This window comes from Eretmochelys imbricata, chromosome 27, assembly GCF_965152235.1.
Source record: "Eretmochelys imbricata isolate rEreImb1 chromosome 27, rEreImb1.hap1, whole genome shotgun sequence".
NCBI classification, from domain to species: domain Eukaryota; kingdom Metazoa; phylum Chordata; order Testudines; family Cheloniidae; genus Eretmochelys; species Eretmochelys imbricata.
The window spans coordinates 13,436,549-13,463,986 of record NC_135598.1 but is presented as its reverse complement, the minus strand read 5'-3'; the positions used below and the strand labels follow the sequence as shown (position 1 = coordinate 13,463,986).

The window sequence follows — 27,438 nt, the reverse complement described above, 5'->3', positions numbered from 1 at the left end:
AGACCCGTCCCTGCCCTGGAAACACACAGACAGTTAATCTCCAGGGCCACCCGTCCAGCCCCTTCCAGCTGCCCTCACCTACTGACCTGACTACAACAAAGCAGCCGCCCCTGCTTTACAGCGAAAGGGCCAGATCCTGCTCTATTATGGCCATGTAGTCTATGTACCTCTGTCCAAACATAAAGTAAAAACCCTCCAGATTTACTCCAGTGTAACTGAGATCAAAAGCAGCCCTGAGCCTGTCTGCCCTGATCCCACAGGCCCCTCCCAGCAGTGTCCGCTGGGCGGCACCTCGTGACTTTGTTTTGTCTTTCCAGGCCTCTGTCAGGGCTCCCCAAGCCGGCAGTGCCCTGCGGGGCCATGGGGGCGGCTGCCTGCTCCAGCCCCCTCCTTCGGGGGTGACGCAAGAAACTCAGGGAGGAGAAAGAAAAAAAAATCCCAAAACATTCAAACCAACAGGCGTCAAAAGAGCCTTGCTGGATTTTCTCCCAAGCGTCTCAGACAGAGCTTCTTAATTAGCCATGGATGGGTTATGTAACAAGCGAAGACAGTGCCTGCCCTGGGGGAGAGAGAGCTGCAGAGGCCACTGATCTCTTGCTCTGCCCCCACCCCCAGTCCTGCCGCCCTGGCATGGGCCTGCAGCCAGGCACCAAACTGAAGTATCTGTGCCAAACGGCATCTTCCCTAACCCACAGAACAGAACTTCCGTGCACAGCTCGGCTGGGCCCCCACGATGCCCATTTACAGCAGGGAAACCCAGAGTCATGGCCCCCTCCCCAGCCTGATATGGATGTTCCCTGGTGTAAGGAGAAAGCAGAATTTGGCCTGATAATGCTCCTGTTGATTATTGTACCTGACGGGGGGCAGCCTCCCCCCAACAGAACACAGGCTGAGAGTCTTAGTATGACTGTCATTGTATTACCCTAGTGCCCAGCAGCTCCCGTCGTGGATCAGGACCCCAGTGTGCTAGGTGCTGTACAAACCCCAAATAGTTTCTCCCTCAAAGAGCAGGACTCACGCTCCAGGCACAGGGGTGGTGCTCCCTTGAGCCACGCGGTTACTTGACTCCCTGCAGCCGGAGGACTAGTCAGCTTAAAGCCAAGACAGGAATAAGTCAGGCATTGCTCGCCCCCAACCTTGACCTGGAGAGACCCTGCGCCCCCAGGGGTTGGAGAAAAGTTCAGCCTCAACTCTTGGCCCCTCTGCTGAATGAATAGGGCCAGGGAGGCCTACCCCACTGGGAACCCCGCTGAGGCCTGCCAAACTCATTTCACGCAGGGCACTGAACACCCACACCCTGCCTCCCCTCGTGGGGAGCTGAACGAGCAGCTCAACGGGAAAAGGAGCCACCCAATCTCATGGGAGGTGGGTGTTAACAACGCTACATAGGCATCAACCCCAGTAATAACGGGTGAAATTCCCTGCTTGTGTAACCCACTGAAGTCAACAGCTATGCCAGCAGAGAATTTGGTCCGATCATAACAGTAACAAAGCCAGTTGCTCGGGCAATTCGGTTTATGCAAGAGAAGGTTCAGGGGTGACCTGAGCGCGCTGTGTAAGAAGCGACCCAGGAAAGAGAGTTCATAGAGGGAAGGACTCTCTCATGGAGCAGACCAAGGCCGCCAGACTTCCTGCGGCTGGCAGCTAAAGCAAGATCAGAAATGAGGTGCCCATTTTTAATAGCGAGGGGAATGAATCGGCCAGGGACATGGTGGGGTTTCCAGCTCCTGGAGTCATTGACTCGAGACTGCAGTCACGGTCCAGCCCAAACAAGAGATGGGCTTGCTGCAGTGATCCTGGGGGAAAGTTGATGGCGTGGGCTATGCAGGAGGTCAGATGAGCTGATCAGAATGGGCCCGTCAGCCTTACACAGCTATTAATCTGCTAATTAGTTCCCACTGGCCTCTCTTACTGCAGGTAAATCCCATCCATCAGTGCCGCCTGCCTAACAGCCAGAGGATTTCCATGGAATAAGCCACTGGAAGTTCTTGGCAGGCAAACCTGGGACATGCCTGGGAACAACAGCCCAATCTCTGGAGATGTTCTGGGCAGTTAAGTAAAAGGACCTGATTCTCGGCAGCTACTGACATTGAGGCCCCGTTGTGCTGGGTGCTGCAGCGAGAGCTCACAGCCCAAGTAGGTTGGGACAAAGGAAGGATCATTCTTGCCATTTTGGGGCTGGGCTAGAGAAGTCCCGACTTGCCCAGTGATCAGGCAGGGTCAGGGAGAGCCAGGAACTGCACCCGGGCCTCTTGGCCCGGCTGGTTCCCCAATGCCCTGCATCAGAGCAAAGGGCTGTGAGATGCTGCCAGGTCAGTCTGCAGGGCCGTGGATGACAGGATGAGGTGCAGGGCGATGGGCCGGCAGGCTCCCTGGGACCCAGTCCAGGGCTTTGGCCCAAGCCCACCTTTCCAGTCCCTGGGAGCCGCAGGCATTCAGCATGTCCCAACTGCAGCCGTCCCCCAGCACCTCCCATCACAGAGGCTCTGTGTACTTTGGGAACGTTCCCAAATGCAGCCTCCCACCCTCTCAGCAGGGTCATCAGTTCTGCCAGGTGGGGGGAAACTGAGGCACAGAGAGGCCAAGTGACTCACCCAAAGACACACAGGCCTGGTCCACACTTAACAATGAGATCGACTCAGCTACGTCGCCCAGGGCTGTGACACATTTCATGACCCGAGCGCTGTAGATAGGTCGACTGACCCCCCCCGGGGCAGACACAGCCAGGATGCCAGAGGGATTCTCCTGTCGTCCTCGCTACCGCCTCAGAGAAGGGGATTAACCCGCGGGACGGGGCCCCCCTCCCATTGCTGTGGGACGGGTCTGTGCTCCGGCGGGATCCCTGCAGCACCATGGCTGGCCCAGGGAGCCAGCGGCGGAGTGAGGGCTGGGGAGAGCCAGGCTGCTGGAGGGAGAGGGGCCCAAGGCCCCCTTGCAGGGGGCTCAGAGACGTTCGCAGCCCAGACACCCCAGATGCTGCTGGAGCCATCAGCAGGCCCCATCCCCAGCCTGCTCTCTGTGGCTGCTGATAAAGGCTCCTGCTACAGCGGCAGTTTCGATATTTGGCCGCTCGGTGGCTCCAAAGCTCAGCAGCAGCCTGGATGGGGCAGGCCGGTGGTGTGGGAAGAGCTGGCTGCATTCAGCTGTCTCCAGGGGCCCTGATCTTCCCCCGTGGGCTCCTTTACCCCTGGGGAAGACGCTGACCCACAGGCGCCAGGTTTGGCACCCGGTGCAGGGTCAGGGCAAGGGGTGCAGGAACCGGCCCCGACACGGCGGGACGCTGGCGGGGAAGCACATTGCCCTGCCGAGCTGGGATCCCCACAAGGATCCCTTTAGCCTGGCTGGCAGCAGGTTAAACTTGTGTCCGAGGTGCCCTCGGACCCTGGGGGGCTTCCCGGTGAGACCCTCATGGCACTGGAGAGCAGCAGCCAGTGGGAGGCGCCCTCCAGCCCCGGCGACCTGCGCATGTGCACAGCCCAGAGCGAGGGTCCAGCTGCCGCGGTGCTCTGTCCCGATCTGTCGCGTGAACCCCCCAGGCTCTGCCCCACCCATGTCCCACTCAGCCTCTGGTCCCAACGCTCCCTCGCAGGGGTGGCCGGGGGCATCTCAACTGGGCAGCACCAGTGCGAGGATGGTGCTGATCCTTGGCTGCCTTTGCCCGGCCTGTGCCCGCAGCTCAGATCTCCGGGAGTCGCCTGGGCTGGTAAATTTCCAGCCGTGCCAATGGACCGAGCCTGTTACAACAGGCATGTGGGCAGATGGGGGAATGGCTGGGATAATTAATCCCCCTCACCCTCAGGGGTCTGCCAGTGAAACCCATGTGCAGTCCAGTGGGTCACCTGGCAGGGGTCACTGCAACCTCGGGCGGGTCTCTCCTGTGCCAGGCTGCCTAGTGCCAGCAGGGTGCTGCCTCTCTCATTGTGTCCTCTGCTGAGCTCTGCCCGGGGGCATGCCAGTGTGCGGTGACCCTCCCTCAGGCACAGAGCTGCAGGGCTGGGGCCAGCGGCGCAGGGAGGAGCCGTGGGGCAGACCGGCAGCTTGGGTGAAAAATCAGCCCATCGCTCCGTGGGCCGACAGCTGACTGGGATGCCGGTGGCGCTTAGCTCCAGCCACGGAGGGGCTGCTGCGATGGCTGTACAGTGTGTGGTAGTGGTCAGCGCCCGGGCCGGGGAGCCAGAACTCCTGGGTTCTACACCCTGCCCAGGGAAGGAGTCAGGCCTAGTGGTAAGGGGAGAGGACTGCACTGTCCCTCATTGCTTCATGTCGTGATGCATGCCGGACTGTCATGGGACTGAGCTGCATGTCCCTTCTAGGTCACTGGTTCAAAGCTGGCTGTTTCATAGCTCGCGGGAAGTGAGGGTATTCCAGTGCCCAATGGAGCTGTGTCCCAGCAGGCTCGGTGCACTGACCTCTGGGCCAAACGGACTCAGTTGTCCTCGGCTCGAGTGGGGTCCCACTAGGGATGGCAGGAGCAGGCTACAGGAGCTGCCGGTCCTGCCGTAGCTGCGCCATCCCTGTTCTGGGCGCACAGACGCTCCAGGGGGACCCCCTGCCTGGCCCCTTCGCTTCGTTCCAAGGCCTGGAGGAAGGAACGAAAGGATCGGAGCAAGAGCAGCAGAACCGAACAACAGAGGAGAGGAAAGTCCCCACAGGCGAGACTGAAGTCGGTATCTGGAGCCTGGATGCTAAGGTGATGGGCACTCAACATACGCCCACTGAACTGAGCATTTGCATTTGAGGGATCCCGGCCCGGAGGGTGGGTGCCGAGCCTTTGAAAAGACAGAGCAAGCGGAACCGTTGCCTGAGCTCGTGCTGGTTTCTCCATTCCCGGCAATTTGGGAATCCAGACGGGAAGTTTTTCTAGAAGATCTGCCCTGGGAGTTGCTTTGGGGCAGTTCTCTGGCCTGGCGACCCCGGAGGTCAGACTCAGGGACCACAGCGGTCCCATCTGTAGGGCCTGGGAATCTCTGAATCTATCGGTCGATGTGTCTGGGAGTGGGGGGGCAGATGGATGGATACTATGCCCAGGTATTAGCAAAGTGCTCATGAGTCAGTCTTCCTGGCTGGGTCTGACTGTCTAGGTTATTAGCTTTCTGGGGCAGGAGCTGTCTCACGCTGGGCAGAAGGATCTCGATGCATTTCCCAGCACAAAGAAATAACGAATTCCTATTGAAAGGAGGATGTGCTGTCGTCTCACAGAACTGCTTTGATCTGGGGTGGGGGCCCTGGGCAGTCCATGGGATCATGACACCAACGATCACAGCAGCTAACCTGCCCTACGTGCTGTTCCCCCAAAAGGTGGCAGCCCCCAGCCTTTGCCTGTCTCAGCAGCCGTGTTTGCACTGCGCTGCGGAAGGAAAGCTCCCAGCTTGGCTGGACTGCAATCCCTCTGCAGCAGAGAGCTTCCCGAGCCAAATTCCCCCTCCCCGCTTCCCTCTGCGCCTCGCAGCCCGGAGCTGAAATCTCCATTGCAGCAAACTGTCTCCAAGAGGCTGCACTGAGCCGAGCCTTATTGACAGGGCTGCCCTGCTCCGCAGGGACCAGCGCCCGCGTGTTTTGCTCGGCGAGAGGAGTTTCCTGCGGGCGGCCAGCGAGCACACCCAGCACCCAGCTCCTGCAGGCCCACGTGCCTGGCCTCCTCTCCCAGCCCTGCACATGTCTCTGCAGCAGGGATGTTTAGCAGGGAAGTTGTTGTGGCTAAAAATGGAGCAGCCCTCACATGCCTGGGCCACGTGATGCAGACGCCACAAACAGCGCTCAGAGGGAGCGGGCTGAAAACACCAGGAGGAGAAGGGGAGGGTAGCGCCTGGGCTCACGTGGGCTGGCGAGGAAAACACAAGCCCTAGGCTGGGTCAGAGGAGCAGAGCCAACTCCCAGGAGCACATGCCCGGCCTCCGTGCCAGCACGGCCGCTGCTCCGGGTTTGCCCAGATCCCTCGGCCTTAGGAGCGAAAAGGAACAAACAACAACAAGCCCCATCCTGATGGGAACGTGCAGAGAGCTCGGTCCCTCCCCGGCGCCCGCGGGCGCGGCCCTGGGCGTCTGTTTCGGCCAGCGGGGCCCAATCCTGAAGCGCACACAGGGGTTCCCAGGAGGAGAGCGGCATCTGTCAATCACCCTCAGGGACCGAACACATCCAGTGCGTTAGTCGGACAGCGGGGGAGAAAGTTGGGCCCAAATCCATCCCCAGGGTAACACCGTGGGTGCCGTGGGAGGTTTCCCAAAGCGCTCAGGAGGTCGGGGGCATGTGGGGTGTGGGACACCCCGAACCTGAGCCCGGTTCTGGCCATCACTGTAGAGTCGGGGCTCCAGGTGCCAACTGAAGTCTTTCAGCATGGTCTATTCTGGTCCGAGCTCCCGCCCCATCCAGGCCCCTTGTACTAACAGAGAACAAGAGACCCCGTCTCTGCCCCACGGGTTTGCAATCGAATTAAAGCAGGTGACAATCAATCGGGAAGGCTGGGGGAGGGAAGGTGCAGGCTAGATAAAGAGGATAAACAGGCAAAGTCCTTCCCCCACCCAGCCGTTATCAGCTGGCATCAGGGCAAGTCAAGAGGGAATGAAGGATGTATAGGGAGGCAGGGCAGCGTGCAGGCCCAGGGGCAGCCTGGCGGAAGGGTGAGAAGGGGCCTCCAGCAGGGATCAGTGTAACCCCGGGGCAGCATTGCCCACCCCAAGGGTTCAGAAATCCTGAGTCGAGCCCCCAGAACCCTGAGACCAGAAATCGTCCGTGGGGGCGTTCCGCGCACTCGCCTTCCGGGCTCAGGGCCGTGTCTCTCACTCGCTGCTGCAAGCCCAGGGGCTGGAAACGTAGGCTGGCAGGGCTGCTGCCGTTCGTCCCTGTGCCCATGACTCCAGGAGCTGGGGGCTTTCAGGAAACCACCAAAGCTCCCGAGAGCGTCCTGAGCATGGATCTGAGCCACATCTAGAAACCACAAAACTACAGAGAAAAGCCCAAAAACTGACACAAAAACCTGAGGACAGGATTTTATAAACTACACCCCCGCCCGCCAGCCCGCAGTGGCTCAGGCTCCCCTCCCCCTCAAAGCCTGCCAGGAGTTCGTCCATGCGGGAACAGTGACAAGCAGAGTGCAAGGGCACCGACCATGCCCGCACCGATAAAAGCTTTTCCACATTTTTGTACACTCCGAAGCCACATAAGGTTTCTTTCCATACATGTCAAATGTTTGTGCAAGCCAGCGGCGAAGCAGGCCCTGGATTTCTCTGCACCGGAGCGAGGACCCCAGCGCCAGCCCCTTGTTCAAACACTTACAAACATGGGCTTTACCCCAGGGCCAGTGGTTTTTACCCCTGTGCAGGACGTCTGCACTGGGACTTGCACGGTGCAGCTATATCTGAGTAGTTCCCCTCCTTCAGCCTCCCCTGCCCAGGACAGACCATCCCAGAGTGCTGCGGGGCAGGGCCACTGCAAAACCAAAGCAACAGGTCGAACTAGGCTGCTGAACGCGAGACGGGACGCCCGGTTTCCTTCCCCAAACCACCAACCCGACCCTTTTGCAATCTAGCAGGAGACCCAAATGCAGAAGCTGTTTCCTCCGTGATCTGCTTTCGAAATGGGGGGACTGCGACATGCCTTGGGAGCAGCGTGGATGGGGAACGACCTAGGCCCCGATCCTGCAAAGACCGACCCACACGCTTGAGTCTGAGCCAGGGCTAGCCCCCTTCCCTGGAACGCCACCGGGAACCCCGGGAATTGAGGCTTTGCAAGAGCCGGGCTCTAGTTTGCCAGAATTTCTGGTGACGCTGCTCTGAGGCTGCTGCATCCGGCAGGCAGGAATGTGGGCTCTCTCCCAAGGCAGGCAGTGGGTTAGGAGGAACAGCCAGTAACAGGAGTCCAGCCTATATTCCCTCCGCCTGGCAGCTCCTGCAATGCAGAGCAAGGGGGAGGCTGCTGGAAAGCTCTCACCCGCCACCTCCGCAGGCGTTAGACTGCACCAAAGCGGGGCGGGTCCCCGCGTCCTTGGGAAGGAGGAAAGGGAAAGCCTTGCACGGGCTGCAAGGGAGATCCTACAAGGATGCCTGGACAGCCTGCAGCAGGGGCTGGAGCACACAGAGTGTAGACATGGTCCCAAGGCATTCATACACTATGTGGTCACTGCAGCTAGGTCAGGGCCCCGTGCAAACAACTGCATTTACGCCAGAGGGGGAGGGGGACCCCTCCTAATTGTTGTGCAAATCCCAGAGAGGCCCTGGACAGGATCGTTTCAAAGGGGGGCAATGCACAAGCGACCGCCCCGGTCATGCATCCCCCTGGCCTCTGGGGAGGGTTCAGTGCCCTTTGCCTTCTGCAGTCCCAAAAGTGACTCCAGGTTACCCTGCTCCCAGTGCCTGTTTGTGCCAGGGCAGCCTGGGCGGCTCCCTGCATGGCCAGCGCTTCCCAGGCCTGTGTCACAAGGGGTGGCCTCGAGCTCGGGCCGCGGCCGGGAGCCTGCGTGGGGCCCAGTGCACGGAGCGGGAGGGGGCACTTCACCGGTGCGTGACTTGCACCGCGGCAGGAGGCTGGGTGGCCGCAGAGTCGGGGTGTTACAACCACCTGTGCGCTGGCTCAGCTCCCTGCTGCACCACCCATGGGGTGATCGGGGAGCAGGGGGCCACGGCAGCCTGCTCCAGGCCGAGGTGCTGCACAGGGGGCTGTCCCCAGCCGGCTGCATAATTGCACTCAGCATGACAGACCCCAGGTCACCCCCCTTCCTCCCGCTCTTTTTTTGCAGTGTTGGTTTCAATTAAAGCAGCTTCTGTTTTATGCAACCCGCTTGGCGTGGTGCCTTTGTGTCTTGGGGGACAATTCCCTGGTTGCCTGGTTTTTATTTACTCCTTTCTCTTGGGGAGGGGAGGGGTTGGTCCTGGAGCTGAGCTGGCCTCGAAGCCCGTCAGATGACTTTGTGCTGTGAAGCTGGAATTTGCCTGGCAAAACCTCCAGGGGTGATCGGTTCTTGGCCTGGCAGCCTCGCCAGGCCCTTGGAGGAGGCTGGATTTCCTCTTCCTTGCCACGCGCCGAGACCTCGCTCACTGGCTGGAGGGGAGGGTCACGGTCTCGGACAGGAGAAATTGACCTGATGCGTGTCAGGACCAGGGAGCATTTGCTGATTTTCCCCGCCAGTGTATTGATACGTTGAAAAGCACCTTTCAGGGAACTCCCAGCAAAGGTTACTGCCTGGTGCTCCTTTGCTGCGATGAGATCCCAGCTCGAAACCCTTGCAGCTTTTGGGCCATCAGGCGGAGGGGCCTGAGCTCTGGCTAACAGCTGAGTAGGGCTGTGAATTCAGTTTGCACTGAAAGACAATGTTTGTTGAAGAAAAACTCTCCCCTGGCTCCAAGTGGGCTGTGTTTCTGCCTCCTCCAGCCCTGCCCTTTCACAGAAGCCCTCAGCCCCCAGGTTTTAAGGAGGAATAGTCAGAAGGAAAAACAAGGGACCATTTAAGGTAGAATTGAACTGATGTTGACTTGCAGGTCTGAATGCCCCCACTCCTTTTCCTTCCTTAACCTCGCTGGGGCAGAAACCACCAGGACTGGCAGTAACCCAGAGGTCCCGTCAAACAGTGGCGTAACAGGACTTTCGTCAGGGCCTGGGGCCAGATCCTGAGGTGGTGCAAATCAGCGCGGCTCAGCTGGTGTCAGGAGAGCTATCTGGATTTCCTCCAGCTGAGGAGCTTGGCCCTTATGTGTGTGTCTTTGCTGCAGAGGGGCCCAGAAAGGAGAATCGTTAGGGAACAAAATGTGACTCTATCAAAGTGGTTTGTCCCCAGCAGATAATTTGTTGCCGTCACATGCACCCTCCATGTCTGACACGTATTATATGGGCTGGCTGCAGCTGGGCAGCTGAGAGTCCTGCATTCTATACCCCCCCACCCATGCCAGTGGCTTTCCGGGTGGTCTCGGGCCTGTCCCGTCTCTGTGCCTCAGTTTCCTTTGGGCTAATGGCTGCGCCTGACCTGCTGATGACACATGTTACGCGTCATTGTTTGTTAGGGTGGGTTATTCACTTGGGGGCGGTGGAATTGGCTTGTCACAAAGCCTCTCACTGGAAGCTGCAGGCTCTGAAGAAGTGTGTTTGTGTGGGGGGAATTAGCTAATCCTCGTATTAAACACTCGATGTGCGATGGTGTCAGAGAGCTCCCACTGCGCGCTTGATTTGGCCTGTTCCCCAGGGGGTGGGGCCGACCTAAGGAACCCTTATGACGAGGAGCAATCACCCCGGGCTCTGCGGGAGCACTTTTTATCCCTTGGCCTCAAAGCGCTGTACAAGAGAGGTCAGTAGCATGATCCCCAGCGGGGAAAACTGAGGCAGGGCAAGGCAATGACCCAAAGGCCAGTGGTAGACCTGGCAATAGAATCTGTGTTCCCCCTCTAGTGCTCTGCGTGGCCTTACTCATGTGAGCCAGCCTTTCTCTCAGGAGTAAAGCCCTTGAATCCAATGGGACTGCTCACACGAGCTGATTCAAGGTCCTTCGATGCAGATTCGGGGAGCACTCATAGCCTCTCCTCCAAGCCGCCCAGTGGGGTTACTCCTGTGACGGGTGTTTGCAGAGTGAGACCCCACCAGGGGATGTAACACAGATCACTGTGCTTAATGCCATGCAGTATTGACTCTATACAGACTCCGCTTGCCTTCTGGAGCTGCAGCCTCATGTAAAAAGCCCTTTCCTGGAACAAGTTTTAATAAGATAAAGAATCTGGCCGTGGCCAGCCTGGAAGTAAAAATAACCCCTTACGCACACAGGTGCGAGCTGGGAGTGTGTGATGTGCCAAGTCACGTGGCATAGCGGCTGGGCACAGCCAGGAGCTGGGACCCACAGGGCACGGAGACCTGTCTCCTCAACCCCAGAGGAGATTTACTGCCCAGTGTCTCCCCTTCATCCCCAAATGCAAAAGGCCTTTTGGGGTCTGTTTTTAAGCTGCACAGCTGCGTCCTTGTGATTCCCAGCAGCACAGCCCGGCTGTGACAGTCTCCTCCCACAGAGGGCTAGAGGGCAGCAGTGGATCTGAGCTTAGCCTGTTTTTCTTGCGAGGTCTGGAGTGTGAAGGGACAAGTCCAGGATAAAAGGATTTCCTGGTGGCACCAGTCGGGGGATTGTGTGCCCTGGGCAGGAAGCTACATTCAGCTCCCTACGGGAGAAGCATAGTTCAGTTCTCCAGGGGACAGGCTGCAGTCATCCAGTATATGGGCAACTGTCTCCAGCTCCACAGGGGCGCACGGCATGATTAGGAATATTTAGATATTATTTGTTCGGCAGTAGGGCCCGGAGGTCCAGTGAGGGATTGGGCCCCAGTGAGCTAGTTGCTGTGTGCACCTCTGACAATATCTTACATTGACGCAGGAATCTGTATTCAAGTCTCTCGGGGACACGCAGCAGCGATGGTGGGGAGCAGGAGGTAGCCCGGGGCCTGACACCGCGTTCCAAGGACGTCCCCCACTGGACTGCCTCCAGCGCAGGGCCTGGCTCAGGATCCATGTTGCTATCCCACTGCTTTAGAATAGCTCTGAGTCCCCGGAGGGCTGGAGCCAGTGCTCTCCGGAGCCAGCAGAAACACTCCCGTTGACTTGGGGCCAGTATTTCGCTAATCCAAGGTAGATGGGTGGGGCTACAATTTGGCCTTGGTCAGCATAAGGGACCCTGGCTGGAGATCCTGGGACTCAGACCAGGGCAGAGAAGCAGCTGGTTTAGAAATAGGTATTATTTATTCACGTAGTAGCGGCCGTGGTGTTCCAGGTGTGGACCAAGACCCCAGTGCGCCAGGCGCTGTACAAACACAGAGCAAAAAAGCCAGTCCCTGCCCCAAAGAGCCGCAAAGCGCTTGCGGATTGCAAAGCCAGTCCCTGCCCCAAATTGCAAAGCGCTTGAGGATCCCTGGATGAAAGTTGCCATGGAAATGCAAACTATCACTGGTCAGTAACACCGTGCATGGGAGCAGAATGTGTTCCTGCCGTCTGACAAATCAGGGCAGCAGAACGCACCTGTCCATTGCCGTTCCTATCACCAGGTAACGAAAAGGAATGTTTGAAATGAGGTGTTGGAATCAGCTGTAAAATGCAAAGTCTCATAAACAGATCTCTCTGCCTCCGAGCAGCATGTAGCTCCACCCCTGCAAGCACACAGCCCCTGGGAGCATTCCAGTCTCTCCTTACATTTCCTGCAGAACCGGTGGGGGGTGCTCGAGGGCACAGCACTGGTTTTGTGAAGGTCCTACATAAACTTTGTCTTTGGTCAGCTTGGGACGGGGAAGGGTGAACAGGCTTAGCAGACGCAGGAAAAGCCGATAACCTCTCCCTTGCCATCAGCTTTAGCATCCTGTGACCAGATCCTGGTCGTGATCTCTGACTTCAGCGGCACTGGGTCAATTGACACCAGTTGAGGATCCGGAACCTAGGGACTGCTACACTGGATCAGACCCCAGCGCCCCTGACAGTGGCCTGTCTCAGGCAGGGGCCAGCGCCGGGTGTTTCAGAGGAAGGCACGAGAACCTCACGGTGGGAAGTTAGACTCAAAGATTCTTCCTATCCCTGGCCAGGCTATTTCAGGCCAGATCCATCCCTGGTGTAACTCTCTTGGAAGGAATGTGGCCCCTTAATAACCCTAGCTGCCACAAGCTATGCAGGGCACAGGTGCTGAGCATTCACACAGCTCAGGGGGCCTGCAGCCGCTCCACGTCCCCGACAATCAGAGACTGTTTCTATCTAGCAGCCCAATGTGAAGCAACTTGGTTTGCGGTTTTTGTTAAGCCCCAGGGGTGCTCCCAGGGATACAGACTCTCCCCAGATCAGCCACTGAGGACACAGGGCAAGTTGGAGGTGGGAGGGCTGCAGGGCCGGTCCCACGCTCTGCAATCCTGCTCCCGGCTGCCAAGGTCATGTTCGAGGTGCCGCTTCCCAGTGCAAGGGGTTGCTGCAGTGGTTGTGGGTGGCTGTGTTTTCTGTGTTGAAAATGACTAGCTTAGGTCAGGACTGATTCTAGCGGCCCTAGAACATGGGTGTGGAGGGGAAGGGAGCTCCCTGGCAGGCAGAGAGAATCCCAGGCGTCTGCAGAGACAGCGTGAAGGGCAGCTGTGCATGCCTGAAACTGGGCTCCGGCCAGACAGTCCCTTCTGGGCTGGGAATCCAGGCAAGTGACGGTGCACCAGGCAGGGTTGATGCACGAAGGCCCTGGTCACTTTTCAGTCCCCCTTGCTGGAGGCAGACAGGATCTGAAGTTCACCCCGGCAAGCCCCGCCCGGGCTAGACGAGGCAAAGAGGGGTCAGCTGACAGGTTCAAGGTGACTCAGGGAAGGAGTGGTTTACACAGAATTAGGCAGTGGCCTCCCCGATCCCAGGCCGGATGAGCACACGACCTCTTCACCCCTTTGCCTGAACCTGTCAGGGCACTGAAACCGATGGCAAAGCGCCCGTTCAACAGGCAGGCAGGGCTGTTTTCCGGTAGGCTCTGAGCCTCAATAGGTAAAGAAAACCAGCCAGTGGGCAAGTGGGGAGATACAAACAGCGTTGGGTATTTAGGATCCTTTCCTCCCAGCATCAAAGCAACCTCACATTGCTCAAGCTTCAATGTGGCTATATGTTTGTGAGTCATAATTAAATAAACGATAACATGGGAAGTGGATCAGGGTTTAGGATTTCCATCTGCGGTCAGGAGGAACCTGCCACATTGGTGCCAGACACAGATAAGCCCATGACAAGGATCGGTGGAGAAATTCCATATAAATCCTGCTAGTTATTCTGAACGGCTCAGTGAAGGTGGGATTGCAGAGCAGGGAAATCTGCCAGTGACCTTGGCTATCAACGGGTTCTGGGATCGTGCTTCAGGGGTTCCTCAGACCCACCCCTGGTTGGCCAGAATGCCATCAAAACATCTTGGCCTCAGACAGAGCAGCGGCAGGGCAAGGGGATGGAACTGACCGTGTTTATATGGATCTAGTGATGTTTTAAGAACTGGTTAAAATTTCTCATTCAAAAAAATGTTTCTGATCAAATCGAGCCTTTAAAAAAACATTTTTTTTTCCCTCGCAAGTTTTGTTTCTTTCAAAATTTTCCAGGTTTTCATCAAAAAAGCAGAAAAGTTTCTGCCCCCAAAAAGTCAAAAAATCTCCTCCCTCGAGTGTGTATTTTCTTGTACATTTCTTAATGGAAAATAGCAGCATTTTCTGACCACTTTTACTGGCATTGGTTTGCTTTGGGGTCTCTGGCTGAGTGAGGCGGATTTCAGACCAGGGGCTATGTGGGTGGCAGGCCTACCTGCCCCAAGGGATGCCAGAGCAGGGGCCTTTAGCTTTCAGCCCATACATTGCTCTAAGCTGTTCCTCAGTGTGACACACCCTACAGATTGAAGCGAGAGAAGCAACTAACTCCTGGAGGAAGTCCCAAGGTAGGCGTCATGAGACAGTTTTGCTATGCCCAAGAAGCACATCTCACACACCGGCCTGGGAAACGTGTCTCCTGTCAACAGCCTTGGCAGCTTTCCCGGCAGGCAAGCACAGGTGCTGTTGAGTTTAGAAAGAGTTCCTTGAAGTCCCTGCCCTTCCTGTAATGACTGGTTTTAAAGAAGGATCTTTGCTGGTGTCATGGGGTAATTTGTCTTTGTTTTGGCTGTTGACACGTTGCTGGTTGCACATGATATGCCTGCTTGGAAGTCCATGAAAAAGATCTTGCTCTGGCTCTGCTGATTTGGAACGGCTCTGCAATATGTGATGAATACTATGACCTAGTTATTGGGGTGTTTACTTTGTGTCTATACTGGATTACATCAATAGGGCTACCTGGGAAAACAGGCAGGCAGGAAAAAGAATGGCTCAAGAGAAGCCAGCTCTCAGCAGGTACTTAAGACTCTTAAGGGACAATGCTGGAGCTAGTAGCTTTGAGCATTCTGGCTCTCTGGCCAGCAGGACTGGTTTGGGCCAGAAGTCTAAGAACAGAAGAGCTGTGGGAGGATTAAAAGGATCCGTCTCTCAAGGGAAGGGGAGAGTTGATTAGAAGAGGACCCCGGCTGGGACACAGGCAGCCACTGAGGTTACCAAAGAAGTTAGGTCTGCCTAGGTCACCGTCAGGGACGCTGAGCTGTTAGACACACCGCTAGATTGTTTGATGCTTTAAAATCCCCTTTTGTCCTTACTACAAAATGTTTACGGAGCTGTCTGGTCACCACATTCGGCACTGGGCCCAGACTTCCAAAGAGAAGAAGTGTGAATGCTGAACGCAGCTGGACCTGGGTTGATTGCCAGGGCACTGTGGCCTGGTCTAAGCGTGGGAGAACTGTGAAATTCCACCCAGGATAGGGAACGGTAGGAGGGCTGGGGGCAGGGGTGGGGGGAGTGCTGGCACTCAGGGAGACCAGAGAGTCCTGCCCTCTCTGGAACCGACAGAAGGCACAAATCAGAGAACTGCTGGTTACTGACTTCAAAGACGGTATCAATGACGATTATTATCCGTTTCACCACCTGGGCAATGAACAACTTGTTCTGCAGGTGCGAGCCCTTATTTCCCAACGACTGGCCTGTCGAAATGTGCCAGAGAACCCAAGGGATAACTGTTAACGCTACCTGACCTACATCTGCACTGCAGCGGGGCTGGCCTGGCCTTGCTACCGGGCACCGACTACCGCCTTGCAGGGGCAGCAGGGTACAGGCAGCCCTGGGGAGAGTGCAAAACCGGGGCGGCGGAGTGTGTGCCTGTGTGTGTCCCTCCTTTGAAAACCTCCCGAGGAACCGGTCCCCTTTTCTTTTGCATTCCACCAGAGCAGGCTGGTCAATTGCAAGTGGAGGCTCGATCTCCTTTGGCTTGTCACTGTGCATTTAGCAACACAGTGGGGGGGTCGGGGTGCCCCCTAAACTACCCGAGTCGGGGGGGGGGGCTATTTGGACGGGTGAGCTGGGGGGAGTGGGGAGGGGGGGCTGCGTGCACGCCACGTCTGAGCCCTCCTCACGCTTTGAAGCCGCAGGAAGCGGAGTCGCTCCCCAGGAATTCCCCCGCTCCCGCCGCACGGGCTCCCGCACGCCCCAGGGCTGGCGGGCAGGGCCCCGGGAACTACAAGTCCCGCCAGCCACCGGGCTGGGCACGCGCCCCGGCCGCCTGCTGCGCGCGCCCGCCCGCCGCTCGCCGAAAGTGTGTCACTGGGGCACGAGGCGCTCCCCGGGAATCACATGGTGGATGCTCCGGAGCCGCGTGCCGGGGACTGCGCAGCTGCGGCGGGTCCCAGGCAAAGGGGCTGGCGCCGGAGCCCGGGCAGAGGGGGAGCAGCGCAGCGCCGGGAGAGGCAGCGGCGCGCCGAGCTCCTGTCCTGCCGGTGCCCAGCTCTGCAGAGGGGCGAAGCCCCGGCGCGTCCCTTGCTCCCGGGAAGGGAGTTTCTGAGCCGGGCTTGGATGCCCGCGCGCCCCCAAGGATGGCAGCTCTGGACCCCAACAACAACACAGGTGATTTGCCCTTCAGATCGGCTTGTTCCCCGTCTCCCCGCTGCGCCCCCCCCCGAGCCCAGCGTGGCCCCTCCGAAGTAGGGGTGATGATGCCCCCCCCCCCGTGCAGCGTGTGGGCGCCCCGGCCAGCCCCACTGGTTCCTCCTGCCTGCAGGGTGTGAGGGCACCGCTCCCCCCCCCCCCGTCTCTGCTCCTTCCTAGTCGGTGCTCAGAGCCCCCCCCCCCGCTTGTGCGGGCTGTTGGGGGTGGAGACCCGGTCTGCCCACCCCGGGGCGCTCTGGGGTCCCCCGGCGGTGCGGGAGCTGGGTGCACGCGGCTGCGGGGGTTCCCACGCTCCCCGGGGCGGCTCTTGTGGGGGAGTGGGAGGGGCTCGGTCTGAGCTCTCTGGGGCTAGCGGATTGGGAGGAGGCCCCGGGCCCCCGCTGGGTGAGGAGCAGGAGGGGGTTCGGGTTCCCAAGCTACCGTCGCCGTGTATTGGATGGGGACGGGGGCAGGAGGGAGCCCCCGGCTCGCTCCCTGGGACCCCGGCCACGGGCAGCAGCGCAGCGCCCCCCGGTCTGGGACCAGGGTTAATCCGAGCAGGGAGCAGCTCCGGCTTCCTCGCTGCTCTGGTGTTAGGGGTGACCCCCCCCCCATGCCCGGCTCCGGCCCGGCGGGTGCTGGCTGGACGGGGGGGGGTCAGTGGGGTCACCCATCGCCCCCACTTCGGAAGGAGTCAGGTGGCCGCTGCTGGCTTCCCTGCCTCAGCCAGCTCCCTTGACCCCAGTGGAGGGGGCTGAGTTGGTCCCCACTTTTCCCTGGGGTGGCATCCTGGCCCCTCTTCGACCCCCCCTCCCAGGGCTGCGGCCCCTCCGGCGCTCCCTTGTCACCCCTCCCAAGGCTGCAGCCCCCCCCCGGGGCTCCCCCTGCCTCACGTGTCCCCCTCCCTGGCACTGCCACGTGCGGACTTTGTTTTCCTCCCTTCCCCGCCCCGCCCCGCCCCCTCCCATTGGTCGCCTCCCCCGCAGGCCCCGCCCCGTGGGCTCCCGTGACGTCACACCAGGAAGCCTGGCGCTTCGTCTCCCCGCCCTTTTCAAAGTAAAAGGAAGCAGCCGCGCGGGGCGGTGACGCCATCGCCGGGGCAACGAGCGGCGGCCAATAGCGCGGCGGGGGCGGAGCAACGCGTGATGGGCAGGGCCTGGGGGCGGAGTAGCCACGTGCGGCCAGGACACGTGGAGCGGGGACGTGAGGCTGACAGAGCCGCGGAGAGCCTGGGAGTCGGGACCTCCGGCGGGCTGAGCCCCCCCCCCAGCAGGACCCCCCCAGCCTAGCACGTGGCCCCCCAGGCTGAGACCCCCCTCCAGCAGGACCCCTGGCCTAGCCCCTGCCCCCCCAGGCTGAGCCCCGCCCCCCCCAGCAGGACCCCTGGCCTAGCCCCTGCCCCCCCTGGCCGAGCCCCGCCCCCCCCCCGCAGGACCCTTGGCCTAGCCCCGTCCCCCCCAGCAGGACCCTTGGCCTAGCCCCGTCCCCCCCAGCAGGACCCTTGGCCTAGCCCCGTCCCCCCCAGCAGGACCCCTGGCCTAGTCCCTGCTCCCCCAGGCTGAGCCCCGTCCCCCCCAGCAGGACCCCTGCCCTAGTCCCTGCCCTCCCAGGCTGAGCCCCCCTCCCCAGCAGGACCCCTGGCCTAGTCCCTGCCCCCCCAGGCTGAGCCGACCCCCTGCTGAGTCCTTGGGATGTTGTGAAGGCCAAAGGTATGACAGGCTTGAAATAAGAACTAGATAAGTTCCCAGGGGGACAGGTCCGTCAATGGTTATTAGTTGGGGTCGTCAGGGACGCAACCCCAGGCTGTGGGTGTTCCTCTGACTGCCAGAAGCTGGGACTGGACACCACGGGATGGATCACTTGATGATTGTCTGTTTTGTTCATTCCCTCTGAAGCACATGGCGTTGGCCGCTGTTGGTGGACAGGACGCTGGGGTAGATGGGCCATTGGTCTGACCCAGCCAATCCACAGGTCCCCCCTGCCACCTTAGGGCTACCCCAAGGCCCATGACCTGCCTTAGAGCCCTGGTTGCTCTCTCAGGGCTGTGCCTCTCCCATCTCATGGGGTGCTGACTCCTCATGGGGGTCTGTCTGTCTGTCCCCCACACATCCCCCTCTCTTATCTGGCTCCCATCGCTAGCCTCACACTCCTAGATGTAGGTCCGCTGGGGGGGCAGGTCAGGGCTATTTTCCCTAGCGTAGGGATGGGCTCTGGCACAGAGAGGTTAAGGGACTTGCCCAAGGTTACACATGAGTCTGGGAGAACAGGGAATTGAACCTGGGTCTCTGAAGTCCTAGGCTAGGATCATGAGCCCTGCATGCTCCTTACTCTCTGCCCTATAGCCTGGCTCCATGTGCTGCCCCCAAACGGGTCTCCGGGAGGGAGTTTTGCCCCACAAACACAGGGCTGAATAAAAGTTGGACGGCAAAGCGGTTGCCATGGTGACTTTGTCACCCCAGATGATGACTTTCTGACTGGGGGCTCACTGCCCAGCATTACCCGCTGCGGGTGTGTGTACCAGCTGTGCTCTGCGGGGGGAGGGACACATGGCCCTGTCGGACAGCGTGCGTGAGAACAGCGCTGGCCACGTGTCGAGGCGCTCCTGACTCCTCCGCAGGAGGCTGGTGTCCTCAGCAGTCCTGCAGCCTGGGTGGGCAGTGAGATTTCAGGGCTCACCGCTCACACGTGCCCCATGTGCCTCCCACAAGCCCCCTTGGACAGGTACCAGTCTCGTCTGCAGAGCCCTTCCCGAGGCTGGAGGCAGCCTGGGGAGAGCTGGCTTTTGGGCGTGGTGAGCGAAGCGGTTGGGGTTTTGTGACCTACTTCCAGAGCTCTGTTTCCCAATCTGTGCTATTTAAAGACAAGGAAACAAATGCAGCAAAGCTGACGCTGCAGCTTGAGAATGATTGGAGCGAGGGGAGGGATTGGCGGCTGGCGTAGCAGACACTGCTTGTCCCTACATACACACAGCACCCTCTAGCTCAGCCGGGATTCCCCACCCCGCCCTGCTCCCTGACTGAATTCAAAGCCTTCCCGATTACGCCTCATTTAAAAAAAAGCCAATTGATTTTCCACCTTGCTGGTGTTGAAGGAGGAACCAGTGCTGAGGGGTCTCAATGCAGTTGACAGGGGGCTCTGGTTTTCCTCCCGCGTTCTCTGTTTATAGCTCTTGGTAGCTCTGTTCCCATTGGAAAAATCCTGGCAGGAGACATGATCTCTCCCTTGATCCAATTTCTCCTGTTCCTACGTACCAAGAAGCAGCAAGGTGCAGAGGTGTGTGTGCGGGTGCAGCAGGGAACAGGACTCTTTCCCCCTTGTGTTGTAGGGAGGGAGCCTGGCTGCATTATCTCCTCAGCACCTGGCAGGAGTCAGTTTTCTCCCTAGGGTTGGGCTGGGTGCAGATTGGCATACCTTGACTTTCATACCCACTGACACCAGCTGAGGCGCAGATCCAGCCTGCTGGCTTTAAAACCCGCTGGCCTTACCTCGGGCTGCCAGCCTTTTAACAGCAGCTAAGTAAACGTTTCCCCAGTGAGCGTTTAGTGACTTAACCCCTGGCATTAGCCTCTCTCATGCAGATGCCGTGTATGCAGGTGGCTCGGAAGCCTTCCCGGGTGGATGAGAGAAGAGTTTAGTGATCCAGACCTGGGCCTTGGCTGCTTTCCTAGGGTCAGGAGCAGCAGTTGTTGGGCTGGAGGGAATAGTGACGAACAGGGATGAGACCTGGTGCAGAAGCAGATCGCACACGTGATCCTCCCTGCTTGTTTGTGGTCTGTTTCGCAAGGATGATCGTGTTTTTGCAGGAGGCTTCCTGGTCTCCATAGTATTTAGGGCTTGGCAGGCGCTGGGCATGGAGTCCCGCTGCCTCATCATTGTTGTTTTTCCTCTTAAGCGGTTTGGGTTTTCCCCAGTTCCCCCGGTAGCCTCCCCCTTTCCCCCACTGCTGCTGGCTGTGACACCTGCTCCCATCCCTGCCTCCCAAGGCCCCCTTGGCCGAGCTCCTGGTGCCTAAGATCTGGTCCCTTGGCCGCCTGCCTGCCCCAGTGCTTCAAACCCTTCCCTTGTGTGCCTGGGGGCCCAGCTGAGCCTCCTTCCCCAGCCTGCAGATGTAGGTCAGCAGCAGCTGGAGCATTTCAAAGCTCCAAGAGGAAAGAAGTGAGGGAGAAAGGCGAGGAGGAAGCAATGGCAGACGTGTGTAATTGCAAATCACCGGTGGTGCCTGCAAACCTGGCTGCCTGGAAGGGCCCGGAAAGGGTAGCCAGATCTTCAGGGGTGGGGGGATGTGTAGGAGAGGAGGTGGGGCTGGGGGCGTGAATGGACAGATGGACACACACATGTACATACTCCATGCATATACAGCCCCGCATGTATGCATGCCCCACGTACCCCCTCCTGCACTCAGACATCCCCCCCCCCGTACAGCCCCCTGCACGCACCCACTAGCCCAGACGTCAAGTGCTGTTTTTCTAGGTGTGTCATTGACGGAGGCTTAGGAAGAGCGTAATCCCTGAGGGGAGGGGCTGCATTTCCGGTGCTCCCCGTCTCCCCTGGCTGCTCCCCCCACCCGCGCTGCTGCCCTGCCTGTCCTTGGCCTGCTTGCTGCAATGCTGCGTCTTTCTACCTGTGCACGACTGCAGCCTCCGCAGTGCAGAGAGGGGAGCTGCAGCTAAGGGACCTGGCAGGCTGAACCTGTGGGCAGGGGCTTCCCTCGCACAGAGACGGGGGGGATCCAGGGTGCACCCTGGGGGCGGGGGGGTTAACACTAGACTGGCCAAGGCTCAGTAGAGTTATGGCCAGGGAGAGCCCTGCAGGGGAACAGATGTGCCCAGCAGCAGTCCAGCTGCTCTCTGTCAGGGTGCTACTGGATTCCAGTCCCCCCCACCGTGCCCTTCACCCAAGCGCCATCGGGGCCAGTCTCAGCCACCCCGGGGCGAAATCCCCAGTCTCCTGGGAGGCAGGGCTGGCCCCAGGCTGTCTGGTGCCGGGTCAGTAGGCGGGAGGGCGAGGCCAGCTGGGCTTTATCTGCTATTGACTCGCTCCCTTGGCCTCCCCATGCCCGACTATCTCCACGGGGGTCTGTGTGTGAGACAGGAGGGGTGTTATTGCTGGGGACTGGCCCCCCGGGGGGGAGGCAGGTCCAGAGCAGGGGTGGCACAGTCAGGGGCGTAGAAATCTCGCCTCGCTGTGCTGTGATTGCCTGTCCCAGAGACCTGCCCAACTCATTTCACACATGGGCCACCGAACAGCTGTCAGGCGGGGCAGCTTTTGCTCACAGCTGGGCTGGATTGAAGCTGGTGCCCCCTTGATGGGAAAGGCCCCGTGTCTCATTCCTCTCACCCCCGCCCTGAGCCATCTCGTCTGGGGAGGCCCCCCCAGCACTCACCTCGAGGGGGCGGCGTGGCCCTGGTCTCAGCCTCTCGCTCTGTCTCCCCAGGCGGCGTGATCAGCTACATCGGCTCCAGCGGCTCCTCGCCCAGCCGCACCAGCCCCGTCTCCCTGTGCAGCGACAGCTCCAACGGCAGCTTCCAGTCCGGCTCGCAGGCCTTCCCCTCCTACTTCCCGCCCTCGCCCACCGGCTCCCTGACCCACGACTCGCGGCCCTACGGCGCTGGGCTGCAGGGCTCGCGGGAGGATGGCTCCCCTTCCTCCTCGTCCTCCTCTTCCTCCTCCTCGTACAGCTCCTCCGGGACCTCCCCCGGGGGCCTGCAGGTCGCCATGGACGACGGGAGGCGCGTCTCTCCCAGCAAGACCACCAGCAACATCACCAGTGAGTGCTGGAGGTGGGGTGGGCAGGGCACAGGGTGTGGGGAGACCCCCTGGGAAGGGCTGGGAGTGGTGGCTGTGGAGGGGCCCGGGGGTAGCTGTGGGTGGGCACTGGGGTACCTGTGGTGCCCTCTGTCCCTGGCTGTTTCCCCTCGATCAGTCTGTCCTTGCAGGTGGGTGCTCTCTGGACCCCCTGCCCTCCCCAGCATGGCAGGCCACATACCTGCTGGGGATGCCGTGCCCCTGAGAGCGCCCCCGTCTGAGCAGTGGTGGGCACAGCAGCTAGACCTGCGCCGGGACAGCGGCCCGCCACGCAGGAAGGGAGACGGCCTGGCTGCCCCCAGGGGCTGGCTCCTGAGCGGGGCTGGGCGCTGCAGCCTCTCACCTGGGTGTCTCTTTCCCCTCCCAGAGCTGAACGGGATGGTTCTGCTTTGCAAAGTGTGTGGAGATGTCGCCTCAGGCTTCCACTATGGGGTCCATGCCTGCGAGGGCTGCAAGGTAAGGGGGCGGGACAGGGCAGGGCAGGGGGAGCTGTGGCGACAGGGGGCTCCTGCTGATCCAGCCCAGGTGGCTCAATCTGGGGAGGGAGGTGGGACCAGTGTCCTAGCACCTTGTTAATGTATTACCCCCCGTCTGCCCCTCCAGCCAGCCAAGGGACTCGGGCATGGCTGGCAACGTCACACCTCTCCAGACAAGGCCTAACTATTCCCAAGTGGCTAATGATTGCGGGGGCCCTGCAGTGGCCAGAGTTTCACAATATCGTCTGGCCTCTTTGGGAGTCCGACTGGAGATGCCTTAAAGTCACGAGCCACTTGTGAAAATGTCCAGGCACTGAGCTTTCAAGGGATTTATTTTGGTTATTTTTATCCTCGAACTTCTGTCGCCTCCCTTCAAACTTGGCTTCATCTTCTTCTTCCCGCCCCCTGTCCTCGGCGGGGCCCAGAAAACAGCCCGTGTTGGATGTTTAGCGTCAGGCGCTTGCTTTCTCCCAGAACATTGGTGGTTTTCGGCACTGTTGGGGGAGAACGATCCTGTCGTTGGCTCCTGCGTAACTCGCCAACAGCTGTGACTGACCAGAAACGTTCACCGCTGGAGCATGCCAACGCTCGGTCCCGAACGATCATTGTTCCTGGGTCAGGACAATGATCGGGGGTGTGGGATGGAAATGGCGGCTCCTTGGGAATTCTAGGCAGGGCTCTGGCGACCGGACAGCACTTGGCTTGTTTATAGTAAACCTGGCATTGAAGGTAGCTTCAGCTGAAGGAAACAATTGTCTGGATTTTTTTCCCTCGAGCTTTGTCATTTCTGCTGGCTGCAAACAATTTCTCAAAGACAAATGCCAGTGGCAGGTCAGCGTGGAGGAGCGTGTGGCCAGCCCACGGGGCAGAGCTCCATCACGGGGTCAGGGCCTTGCATCCCACAGTGTTTTCTATCGTCCGCCTTCCTCGCTGTTTGAGATTGCCTGGCTCTGCCTCCCCGTGTCTCACCCTGTCTCTCTCTCTGTCTGTCTCAGGGTTTCTTCCGACGCAGCATTCAGCAAAACATCCAGTACAAAAAGTGCCTGAAAAATGAGAACTGCTCCATCATCCGGATCAACCGGAACCGGTGCCAGCAGTGCCGCTTCAAGAAATGTCTGTCAGTCGGCATGTCCCGGGACGGTGAGTTCCCGCCTGGCGTGGTGGGGAGGAGGCAGGGCAGGCTCCCCCCGGCACTGTGGTGCCCTCCCCTCCCCCTTCCATAATGGCATGCCCCGAGCAGTGTCTGGCTTCTACGCACTGTTCAAGTAACACATCTTCCACACCCCTTTATTCGTGGTGCTGAGAGGCTGCGGTCAGGGATCGGGGTCCCTTTGCGCCAGGTGCTGCACGTCCATGAAACCCCTGCTCCAAAGGGCCCGCGCTGTCAGCTGGGAGGTCACTGTTGATTCCCCTGTTTTACTGGGCGTGTGGCTGGCCCCACGGACACTGGGTTGGGATGGTTCCGCAGCTGGGTTGGGAGCTCCTGGCTCTCTGAGATGCTGCCGCTAGGCCAGGGCGTGTGCCAGTGGCTATGAGGGGGGTGGGTTGGGGAGGGGAGATCAGCTTGCCCTGCCCCTGTCTGCTGCCGTGGGGTGCATGGTGGTCTGGAGGTGCCTGGGTCGCTCAGCGCAGCTGTGGAGGGTGGGGGGCATCTGCTGGTGTCTGGGCCCCCCCGTATGCTAATCTCCATCCCCCCCGTTTCTGCAGCCGTGCGCTTCGGGCGCATCCCCAAGCGTGAGAAGCAGCGGATGCTGGCGGAGATGCAGAGTGCCATGAACAACATGGCCAACAACCAGCTGAGCGGGCAGTGCCCACCGGAGGGCTCCCCGCTGGGGCACCCCCAGCCTGCCAACCCACTGCCGTGCCATCAGCCCCAGCTCCCCGCCTCCCCACTGCAGCAGCAGCCCTGCTTCTCTCAGTTCCCCCAGCAGCTGACGCCCCCCCGCTCCCCCAGCCCCACGGAGGCCATGGACGACGTCATCTCGCAGGTGACCAAGGCGCACAAGGAGATCTTCATCTACGCCCACGACAAGCTGGGCACGGCGCTGCCCTTGCCGCGGCCCTGCGACAACAACGCCCGCAACTGGGAGAACCGCCGCTGTGCCAACGGCTACCAGGGCAACAGCCTCTATCGCCACGACAACAACAACCTGCCCCACCCCGACGCCTCCCGCTTCCCCGCCTGGCACTCCAGCTCCCCCAGCGCCTGCCCCCAGAACAACATGAACAGCCATAGGCTGTGTCCGGGCTACCCCTCCTTGGCCGAGGATGCAGAGACCCCGGCAGGCCCATGGGAAAGGGGCACCAAGGACATCCTGCTGGTGAGTGCCAGAGCCCCATGAGGGTATTTCCAGCTGGGATGCGCCCCCCCCCCCATGCCTCAGGGTATTTTTAACCTCTAATCACTAGTAATCGTCTGGTCTCTGAGGCCAGAACATCAGAGCCGGTCCCGTCCCTGGCAGTGTGGAGCTGAGGCTGCCTTGGTGGGGGGCAGAGGGGGATGTGGCATTAAGGCCCCAGAGTCGCGGGGTTTTATCTCGGTTAAAGAGGGAGAGGAGTTTTGCAGGGATTGGCTCCTGCTGGGTCCCAGTCACTGGGATCTGGTGCAGTGGCCCCGGTACAGGGAATGGGGCTGTCTGGGGCTGGGGACCGGCCCTCTCGCGCCGCGTCTGAGGTCGCTCCCCCCCCACCACCCAGGCATGCCCCATGAACGCGCACCCGCATGGCAGGAGCGGCCACACCGTCCAGGAGATCTGGGAGGATTTCTCGCTGAGCTTCACGCCCGCCGTCCGGGAGGTGGTGGAGTTTGCCAAGCACATACCGGGCTTCAAGGACCTGTCGCAGCACGACCAAGTGGCCCTTCTCAAAGCCGGCACCTTCGAGGTAGGTCTGGGGCCTTCGCTTCTCCTGCCAGCTGTCCTCGGCAGCAGCTCTCCGCTCACAGGGCCCCCCTCGGGGGCACTGCCCTGCGGTCGTTAGCAGTGGCTGGGCTGCAGGGGCGCCTGTTTCAAAGCAGCCCATGAAACCAGAGCCCTGGGGCCTCCCCCAAAGCCAGTTACTGAGCGAGAGCTGCTCCCTCCATCTCTCCCCCCGCCCCAAACCAATCTCCTGTAATGGGTCCCTCTCCTTAGGGGTGGGGGCAGCCCCACTGGGCGTTGATTCCTGTGGCCACCCCTCTGGCACCCCAGGAGGGCAGCGACGCCTTGCTGGGTCTGTGCTGGGGCACCTGCTGTCCGTTCTCCATGGCCACCGTGCCCTTGGTTCTGCCCCCTCCGATCGCAGGTGCCTGGTCCGCGGCCCTGCCCGGCTGTTGGGAGCCCCGTGCCTGGCAGGGCGCGTGGGCCAGGCCGTCACCGCTCTCCTCTCCCCCATGCCAGGTGCTGATGGTGCGATTCGCCCCCCTGTTCAACGTGAAGGAGCAGACCGTGATGTTCATGAGCCGGACGACCTACAGCCTGGGGGAGCTGTGGGGGATGGGCATGGGCGACCTGCTCAGCTCCATGTTTGAGTTCAGCGAGAAGCTCGGCTCCCTGGAGCTCACAGAGGAGGAGCTGGGTCTCTTCACCGCCGTCGTGCTGGTCTCGGCAGGTGGGTCACGAGCCCCCGGCTGAGCCACAGGGCAGGGGGCCCGGGCGTCCACTGCCTGCTGCTGGCATCCAGGGTCAGGGATCTGGGGGAGCAGGCAGGGGAGGGGAATCTGGAAGCAAAGATCTGAATGGAACCAGGCGGCTGCGATCCCAGGCGGGAGATCTGGTGCGTCAGGGGAGGCAGGGGAAGCTGGGCCGTGGGCTGCTGGTGGTCTCTCCCCGGCTCACGGTGCGTTTTCCCCCCCGCGGGACAGACCGCTCCGGCATGGAGAACACGGCGTCAGTGGAGCAGCTGCAGGAGACCCTGATCCGCGCCCTGCGCACGCTGATCCTCAAGAACCACCCCACGGAGACCTCGCGCTTCACCAAGCTGCTGCTCAAGCTGCCCGACCTGCGCACCCTGAACAACATGCATTCGGAGAAGCTGCTCTCCTTCCGCATCGACGCCCAGTAGGGCTCCCCCCGCCCTCCCGCCCCGGGACCCTCCGCAGAGAAACCCACCAGACTCTCTTGCTGCTGACGAGGCAGCCAGGACAGAGCCCCCCGGGGCGGCCGACCCCTGTAAATAGTGATCTGTGTATATTGGAGTCATGTTCTCTGTTGCTGCTGCCCCCCGTGGAGGGCTGGAGCCCAGCTCTGTCTGAGCCACACGGGAAATAATATATTGAAACCAACGCCATGGCCTGGACCATCCCTTCGTGAGCGAGCCAGGCCCCTGCTCCTGTCCGGCGGTGAGGGCACCCCTGCCTGCTGCTCGCTGTGAAGGGGGAGGGGGGAGCTGGATGCCTGGGTTCTGCTTTCTAGGGGAAGGGGATAGGTGTGGGGGAGCCAACCGGGGGCCAGGACTCCTGGCCTTTAGCTGCAGTGCTGGGAGGGCCGGGGGCCAGAGTGGGGCGGGAGCTGGGACTCCTGGGCTCTGTTCCCAGCTGCGCCACCAACATGCTGCAAGCCCTTGGGCAAGTGGCTCGCCGAGCTGGGGAGTTTCCGGGGGGGGGGGCCGGGCCCAGCAGCGACTCCAGCCTAGGCACTGGCCTCGCTCCAGCCGTCGGCGTCAACACCTTGAACCCCAGCCCAGGGCATGTGGCTGGCTGCTGCAGCGGGCCCCAGCCACCATTCCTGTCCCTCAGGGCATGG

General features: G+C 60.3%; 1 protein-coding gene across 1 annotated transcript; it reads left to right on the top strand.

Annotated features, from left to right (window-relative positions):
• The first annotated feature begins 16,132 nt into the window (after nucleotides 1-16,132).
• On the top strand, nucleotides 16,133-26,953 carry NR1D1 (nuclear receptor subfamily 1 group D member 1). Its single transcript, XM_077806418.1, has 8 exons — nucleotides 16,133-16,415; nucleotides 21,871-22,203; nucleotides 22,609-22,697; nucleotides 23,713-23,857; nucleotides 24,425-25,038; nucleotides 25,415-25,600; nucleotides 26,095-26,305; nucleotides 26,559-26,953. The coding sequence occupies exons 1-8, from the start codon at nucleotides 16,385-16,387 to the stop codon at nucleotides 26,756-26,758; spliced, it is 1,809 nt and encodes a 602-aa protein (XP_077662544.1). The 5' UTR covers nucleotides 16,133-16,384; the 3' UTR covers nucleotides 26,759-26,953.
• Nucleotides 26,954-27,438: the final 485 nt, after the last annotated feature.